The sequence below is a fragment of the Tupaia chinensis genome, unplaced genomic scaffold, assembly GCF_000334495.1.
Source record: "Tupaia chinensis unplaced genomic scaffold, TupChi_1.0 Scaffold000201_1, whole genome shotgun sequence".
Lineage (NCBI taxonomy): Eukaryota > Metazoa > Chordata > Mammalia > Scandentia > Tupaiidae > Tupaia > Tupaia belangeri.
Window position 1 is genome coordinate 1418275 of NW_006159676.1, and position 8645 is coordinate 1426919.

Sequence of the window (8645 nt, forward strand, 5' to 3'; positions counted from 1 at the left end):
CACACCGCAATCCCTTCTCCTCCATTCTCCTCTCGGGATCTTGGGCACGCACGCACAAGTGCCCAGCATGAGTTTAAGCCACAGGGTCTAGGACACGAACAGCGGTTGACTATATGGGAGTCCAGCGACATAGCCATTACACTAACTGCTGGTTCCCAAAATTAAACAATTATTAAAAAAAAAAAAAAAAAGAAAGAAATCTGTGTTTGTGTGTGTACACTCTTGGGTCATCCAGGTGGCATGGTGGTGAAGGCACCTGGGTCCCACACAGCCGACTGTGTGGTTCGAGTCCCGGGCTCGGTGGCTTATAAAACGTGTGGCGGGGAGGGGGATGGGGAGCAGATGACCCAGTGATTACATTGCTGAACTCCCACAGGGCCAACCACAGTTCGAATCTTGGACCCAGTGGCTTAAAACTCATGCTGGGTGCATGTGTGTGAGTGCTCAAGATCTTCTCATGAGAAGGGATGGTGGCGTGGCCATCCCCTTGAGGGGGTTGATTTCTCACTTTTCCTCTCTCTCTCTCTCTCTCTCTCTCTGGTAACCGCACGTGCCCTAAAGGAAAAGCCTCTCGGGGCCAGCAGGTAGCGTGGTGGTTAAGGCGCTGGACACTCCCACATGGATGGCCATGGTTTGAGTCCCGGACTTGGTGGCTTGCTTTCTCACTTTGTGTTTCTCGCTCTCTCTCTCAGGTCAAATTAAAATTAATTAAATAAAGTAAATAAAGTTCAATAAAATAACTCTAAAGAAAAGGGAAAAACCTCTCTAAAAGAATTTTAAAAACATGCTGGGTACATGTACGTGTGTACTGAAAATCCTGAGAATGGAATGGAGGAGGGGATTGTGGCGTGGTGTGGTCATCCTTGCTGGGATGATTCTCAGTTTTTCTTTTTTTTTTTTTTTGTTTTGTTTTTTGAGAGCAATTTTTAGGGCATGTGCGCTCACCGGAGATACAGAAAGAGAGAGACGGAGAGTGAGAAATCATCCCCTTGGAGAGATGGCCACACCACAATCCCTTCTCCTCCATTCTCCTCTTGGGATTTTGAGCACGCATGCACACGTGCCCGGTGTGAGTTTTAAGCCACCGGGTCCGGGACTTGAACTGTGGTTGACTATGTGGGAGTCCAGCAATGTAACCGTTTCGTTATCTGCTGGTCCCAGTTCTGTTTCACTTTCTCATCTGTCTCTCTCTCCTGTGAGCACATGCGCCCTAGAGTAAACATAAAATAAAATTTAAAAATCGATGGTTCAGAGTATCCACACACTCATCGTTACCGGCCACACACAATCCACACGCCAGCTGGGTTTGACCCTTGGACTGCCAGGCTCTAAGGCCTGCCCTGAGCCCAGGACAAGGGACGTTTCAGTTCTGTGCTGGGCCACCTCCCAGGAGGTCAGCTGAGTCAAGAGGGTGCACGGGGCCTCCTTGAATTCCTCTCGGCAACCCAGATCACCTTGGGGCACAGGAGCAGAGCCAGCTGGAACGGAAGTCTGGGGCGGGCAGGGAGCGTGGCCAGGGGAGGGCTGGGCAGGCCAGGTGGCAGCGGCCCGCCCGGCTGCACGCAAGCCCTGCTGGCCCGTCTGCCGGCCTCGGAGCCCGGCCAGGAGGGAGGACCCAGGGCCCTCCCATCTGCATTTGCACCATGTGGGCACGCATGGAGGCAGGGACAGCACGGAGGGGGCGCTGTGCCCCAGCCGCCTCCTCGTCCTGGGGTCCGCCTGGCTGCAGAGCTGAGGTGGGGGAGGGGCCAGCTCTGTGACTACACTGGGGCCCCCCCAATCCCTGGCGGCTGAGAATGGATTTCAAAGGCGCCCGGGAGAGCGAAGCGGCCCGCAGGCGGGCTGCGTGAGCGGCAGGTTCACAGACAAGCGAAACCCATGGCAGACGTCCCCGGAGCCGGAGATCCGAGCCAGGCGAGGGGTGCTGGGGGGTCTGGGCCCCCCACTCCGGCCAGCCAGCACTGTCTCCGGCTTTCACATGTGTTGTGTGTTTTCCTGTGTTTGTTTAGACTGGGCGCGGGCTGGAGGTGCGCGCGGCTCCCGGGCGGGCGCTGGGGGCCCTGCCAGGGACCCTCGGGCGGCAGAGGGGGTGCTGTTCTGGAGGCCAAGGCGAGGAGGGGGAAAGGAGGCCCTCCCGCGATGTCTGCATGGGACCGACAGGGGGCGCCGGCGGTCTCAGAACACGACTCTGGGTTTCTTGGTTTTTGCAAGGACGCACAGGGGCGCGCCCGACCTGGCCCTGGCTGGTGGCGGGACACTGCGGGGGCGGGAGGTACCTATGAATCTCGGGCTGCCCTGAAATCTGTTCATTCTGTTTCCTGGGCCTTCCCTGGTGCCCTCTGCCTGGCGGTTGAGCCAAAACGCAGCCTCCATGCCCCCCTTGCAAGTCTCCTGGGCTTACTGACCCAGGGCTGGGGCAAACGTGAGCTCCCGGGTTCTCCTTCAGTCTGCACCCACCTGGCCACGTTTACCCACAGGTTTGCAAAGCACCAGGTCAGAGTTTGCTGACCCCCAGGTGCAACCACCCCTGCTGACAGCCCCTTCTCCACCGGTTAGTCCCAGCAGGACCTTGCCAAGCATGCATTTAAGCATGTGATCCAATCACACAGAAGCCTGCAAGGGGCTGACCCTGTAGCTCAGTGGTTAAAGGAGCCAGATCTCACATGGCCAACTGTGGTTCGAGTCCTGGACCTGGCGGCTTGAAACACCATGCCGGGTCTGTGTGCGTGCGTGCCCAAAATCCTGACAGGAGAACAGAGAAGACACTGCAGTGTGGCTGTGCCCGGAGGGTGATTTCTCAGTCTCCTTCTGTCTCTCTCTGGAAAGTGCACACACATTACTGCAAATACCTTATTAAAAAAAATAAGAAAGGAAGAAAAGAAAAATGCTGGGGCCAACGGTTGGCATAATGGCTATGTTGCTGGACTCCCAGGTAGTCGACCGCGGTTCAAGTCCCAGACCCGGTGGCTTAAACTCACGCCGGGCGCGTGTGTGTGCGTGCCTAAGATCCCGAGAGGAGAATGGAGGAGAAGGGATTGCGGCGTGGCCATCCCCCCAGGGGGTGATTTCTCGCTTTCTGTCTCTCTCTCCAGTGAGCATGTGCACTCATAGCAAAAATCTCTTTCTAGGAAAAAAAAAATTGGGACCAGCAAATGGCATAATGGCTATGTCACTGGACTCTCACACTGTCAACTGTGGTTCAAATCCTGGATCCAGCAGCTTAAAACTCATGCCGGGCGCGTGTGCATGCATGCCCCAAGATCCCGAGAGGAGAAGGGATTGCGGCGTGGCCATCCCCCATGGGGGGGGGGTGATTTCCTGCTTTCTGTCTCTGTCTGTCTGGTGAGTGCATATGCCCTACAACATCAATAAATAAATAAATAAATAGATAGATAGAGATGCCCGAATGGTGTGTCCCACCGAGCTGGGGGTGGGACGGCCTGACCGATGGGGAAGTGTCTTTAGCTTGTTTTGCACACAGTGAGCTGGAGGGCTGCCCCTCCCAGCCCCCGACATATCCCCCAAGGTCCCTTGTGCTCATCTCAACAGTGGGGCTCCTTAGGGCAGGCCATCTCCTCCCTGGACGCCAGAAGCCTGCTGTTTTGGGGAGAAAAACCCACACACCCCAGGGGCAGTGTGTGGTAAAGTGTGGTTGGAGGACAGCAGGTGGCGTGGTGGTTAAGGTGTTGGACTCCCACGTGGCAAACCATGGTTCGAGTCCTAGACCTGGTGGCTTGCTTTCTCAATTTTCCTCTCTGCGTTTCTCTCTGGTCCAATTAAAATAAATGAATAAACAAATACAATTAAATAATTCTAAAACAAAAAAAAGAGGGCAGAAAGCTTTGACTATGTGGGTGTACAGGGCCAGGAGAACAGACCAAAGGCAGAAGGTCAGCCATGGTCGACCCCCTGGGCCCTGGTAGTGTTAGGCTTTCAAAGACAGGGTGCTGGGGGACTAGCAGTTGGTATAATGGCTATGTCGCTGGACTCCCATGTAGCCGACCGCAGTTCGAGTCCCAGACCCGGTGGCTTAAACTCACACCGGGCGCGTGTGCGTGCGTGCCCAAGATCCCGAGAGGAGAATAGAGGAGAAGGGATTGCGGCGTGGCCATCCCCCCTGGGGGGGTGATTTCTCGCTTTCTGTCTCTGTCTCTCTCTGTCTTTCTGGCGAGCACACAAGCCCTATAGCAAAAACCTCTTCAGAAAAAGAAAAAGGCAGGGTGCTGGGGGACTCTGAGGTCTCAGGTGGGGCCGGCTGTTAGCTGACAGCTGCTCGGGTGGGGTCCTGGTAAGGCGAGCAGGATCTCACAGATTAGGGAGGACAGAGGAGATAAGGGGCACTTCCTCTCCAGGGGAATAGCTCCAGGGGCTACTGAGATGGGTGAAGGGACCCTGGGCCATGCCAGGGGACAGGTAGGGGAGGCTGAGCCCATTGGCTGCCATCAGACATCCTTGAAGGGGGCCGTGAGGGGACGGTCAGGCTTGGACCTGTCCCCTGGTGACGGGAACAGGGTAACCTCGGCCAACTTGGGCTGGGTAAAAGATTTCCCCCAGGCTTGGGGCCAGCAGGTGGCGTAATGGTTAAATCACTGGACTCCCACGTGGTCGACTGAGGTTCGAGTCCCAGAACCGATGGCTTAAAACTCACACTGGGTGCATGTGCGTGCGTGCCCAAAATCCTGAGAGGAGAATTCAGGAGAAAGGATTGTGGCATGGCCATCCCCTTTGGGGGGTGATTTCTCACTTTCTGTCTCTCTGGTGCCCTAATAAAAATAGGGCTGGCAGGTGGCATGATGATTAAGGGCACTGGACTCCCACATGGCTGACTACGGTTCGAGTCCCGGACCAGGCAGCTTGCTTTCTCACTTTCTCTCTCTCTCACTCTGTCCCTCTATGGTCAAATTAAAATAAAAAAATAAAATAAAATAATTCTTTAAAAAAATCAATCAATAAAAAAAAATCCTCCCAGGACTTCCCCAGCGCCACCCCACACTCCCAAAGCCACTGTCTGGTCCCTGGAGGTATTCAACCCCTTCCCACCCAAACGCTTCTGCCTGGTTGGCTCAGCCTGGCCGCACGGACCCCCACAGCGGGTGAGCCCCACCCTCGGGAAGCTGGCGTTTGGGACATGACTCGGCCAGGGAACCGAGTGTCCCGGGGCCAGGTGCCCGCCTCCCGGTCTTACCCTGGCCGGTGCCGCCGATGCCCAGGTGCGTCAGGTTGGCGGCCAGGTTGCCGGTGCTGCTGGAGCTGCTGAGCGCGGGGAAGGTGGGTTCCTCCGGGTCCAGGGGGGTCGGGAGGGGGGACGGGAAGTGGATGGTGGTCAGGTCGGGCAGCGAGCCCCCCGTGTTGTGGGCGGCGGGGATGAGGGCTGTAGTGTTCTCCTGGTCGGCGGATGGGAAGATGCTGGGGAGAAGGCCAGAGGGCGGCAGGAGGTGAGCGCCTGGGCCTTCCCCAGATGCAGCGTGGGGTACGGAGGGGGCTGATGGGAGAAAATTTGTGGGTGCAGAATGACACCCCCTCCAGGGAGGGGCCGCCGTGCAGCTCAAACAGGACTTTAGAACCAGCCCATCTGGGACGAGAGGTGACATGGTGGTTGGGGTGAAGGATTCCCCATGGCTGACCATGGTTCGAGTCCTGGATCTGGCAGCCAGGCGTGCGTGTGTGTATCTGTGTGCCCCAAGTCCCAAAGGATGGACAGAGGAGAAGGATAATGGCATGGCCATCCCCTGGCATGGGGGTGATCTCTCTCGGGTGAGCACATGACCTATGGCAAAAATCTCCAAAAAAAAAAAAAAAGGACCAGCAGTTGGCGTAATGGCTATGTCACTGGACTCCCATGTAGTTGACCGCAGTTCAAGTCCCGGACCCGGTGGCTTAAACTCACGCCGGGCGCGTGTGCGTGCGTGCCCAAGATCCCGAGAGGAGAATGGAGGAGAAGGGATTGCGGCATGGCCATCCCCCTTGGGGGGTGATTTCTCGCTTTTTGTCTCTCTGTCTCTGTCTGGCGAGGACAAGCACCTTATAGCAAAAACCTCTCAAAACAAAACAAAAAAATCTCCAAAAAAAAAAAAGAAAGGCGGGGCTGGGGTGGGGTGGTCAGAAGGTGGCATAGTGGTTAAGGTGCTGAACTCCCACATGGCCAATGGTGGTTTGAGTCCCGTATCTGGAAGCTTGAAACTCACGCATGCATGCCCAAAATCCCAGGAGGAGAATGAAGGGGAAGGGATTGCGGCATGGTCATCTCCCCGGGGAGTGATTACTCTCTCTCTGTCTCTGCCTCTCTCTGTCTCTCCATTGAGTGCATCATGAGCACTATAGCAAAAATCTCTCCCCCCCCCAGAAAAAAAAAAAAAGCAGCAGCCCATCTTTGGGTAGACAGCAGGGTGGAGGAGTCTGGAACAGCTACGGAAACCCCAGGAGGAAGCTGTCTCATGGGGAGGGAATGGAGGGGCTGTGTCATCTTTGGCAGTGAGGGGTCGGGGCACACCCCTAGCAGGGCTATGGGGAGCACAGGGTCCCTCTTTTCAGGACTTGCAGCCTCAAGAGTAGACGGGGAGCCCCCTAGGGAGGTCCGCGCTGCCCACGCAGCAGGGGGTGTGCGGGGCTCTGTGGAAACTTACTTGATTCCGGGGACCTCACAGGACTTGGGCCTGGACCCTGCCTGAAAAAGAAAACAGGAGAGACTGAGAGGGCGCCCCGGGCTGGGGAGGCCTCCTCACGTGCACTGTGCTTCCTGCTGGCATGGCCGATCTTCCCACGGGGCCACCAGATGCTCTGCGAGAACAGGATGTACCGGGCACGAGGGTCCTGCGAGGACCGTGTGGCCCAGAGCTTCCAGGAGCAAAGCGGAGAGTGTAGAAGGAGAGTCTCTGTGGGCACCCGCCCCCCAGCTCCTGCCCTTGGTGAGGACAGGGTTTGGCTCTGGTCAGTCGGGGGATTGAGGGCGGACACAGCCCAGAGGGGCCATGGTCCCCTTTTCAAGCCCGATCAGGGAGGTCGGGGCCAGCAGGTGGTGCCGTGGTTAACATGCTGGACTCTCTCACACGACCGACTGTGGACTCAGAGGCTTGAAACTCAGGCCGGGTGCGTGTGCGTGGGTACATCAAATCCTGAGACGAAAAGGGAGGAGAAGGGATTGCGGCGTGGCCATCCCCCCTGGGGGGTGAGTTCTCACTTTCTGTCTCTCTGTCTCTCTCTTTCTGGCGAGTGCTCACGCCCTATAACAAACACCTCTCCAAAAAAAAAAAAAAAGCTCTTAAACAAAACAAAACACGCCAGGGGCGTGTGTGCGTGCCCAAAATTCTGAGAGAATGGAAGAGAAGCAATTGAGACATGGCATCCCTCGGGGAGGGATTTCTCACTTCATTTTTTTTTTTAAAGAATTATTTATTTGTTTTAATTGATTCATTCATTTATTTTCATTTCACTAGAGGAGGAGGAACACACAGAGAGAGAAGGAAAGTAAAAAGCAAGCCACCAGGTCTGGGACTCGAACCGTGGTCAGCCATGTGGGAGTGTCCAGCGCCTTAACCACCACACCACCTGCTGGCCCGATTTCTCACTCTGTCTCTCTGAGTCTCCAGCAGGTGTGTGCACGTTCCTACAGCAAAAATCTCTCTGAAAATAAATAAATGCATCGTCATCATCCGTAAAAACACAGCAGGGCCTCAAGTAGCAGGTAGTGGGGAGGTTAAGACAGCTAGACCTTATGTGGTCAACTGTCGGTTCGAGTCCTGGACCCGGTGGCTTGGAGAACACAGTGGCCATGCATGTATGCCCAAAATGCCAGGAGGAGAATGGAGGAGAAGGGATTGCGGGTGGCCATTCTCCTGGAGGGTGATTTCTCACTTTCCCTCCCTCTCTGTCTTCAATAAGTGTACATGCCCTGTAGCCAGAAGAGAACTTAAAAAAAAATTATTTTTTGAGAGATTATTTTTGCTATAGGGCACGTGCACTTGCCAGCAAGACAGAAAACGAGAAATCACCTTCCAGGGAGGATGACCGTGTTATAATCCCTTCTCCGTTCTCCTCTTGGGATTTTGGGCATGTACACACACATGCCCAGCGTGGGTTTCAAGTCGCTGGGTCTGGGATTCGAACCAGGGTTGGCCATAGGAGAGTCCGCAACATAACCATTACTCCATCAACTAGTCCCTAGAAAAGAACTTTTAACATCTCGGGACCAGCAGTTAGCGTAATGGCTCTGTTGCTGGACTCCCACGTAGTCGACCGCGGTTCACGTCTCGGAACCGGTGGCTTAAAACTCACGCCGGGCGCGTGTGCGTGCGTGCCCAAGATCCCGAGAGGAGAATGGAGAAAGGATTGCGGCGTGGCCATCCCCCCTGGGGGGGGATTTCTCGCTTTCTGTTTCTTTGTCTTTCTGGTGAGCGTACATTCCCTATAGCAAAAAAACTCTCAGAAAAAAAAAAAAAAAAAGCGGAAAAGAACTTTTAACATCTAAATATAATTTTTTTTTTTTCTGAGAGTTTTTTTGCTATAGGGAATGTACGCTCACCAGAAAGACAAAGAAACAGAAAGCGAGAAATCACCCCCCAGGGGGGATGGCCACGCCGTAATCCCTTCTCCATTCTCCTCTCGGGATCTTGGGCATGCACGCACATGTGCCTAGTGTGAGTTTAAGC

At 55.1% G+C, this 8645-nt stretch overlaps 1 protein-coding gene across 1 annotated transcript in view; it reads right to left on the reverse strand.

Annotated features, from left to right (window-relative positions):
* Positions 1–8645, reverse strand: part of CRTC1 (CREB regulated transcription coactivator 1) — a 52353-nt gene that overhangs the window by 14335 nt on the left and 29373 nt on the right. The window contains exons 8-9 of the mRNA XM_027771274.1: positions 6624–6664; positions 5186–5406 (exon numbers count right to left, since the gene is read on the reverse strand). Of these exons, the coding sequence (XP_027627075.1) occupies positions 5186–5406; positions 6624–6664 (262 nt within the window). The remainder of the gene's footprint in view (positions 1–5185; positions 5407–6623; positions 6665–8645) is intronic.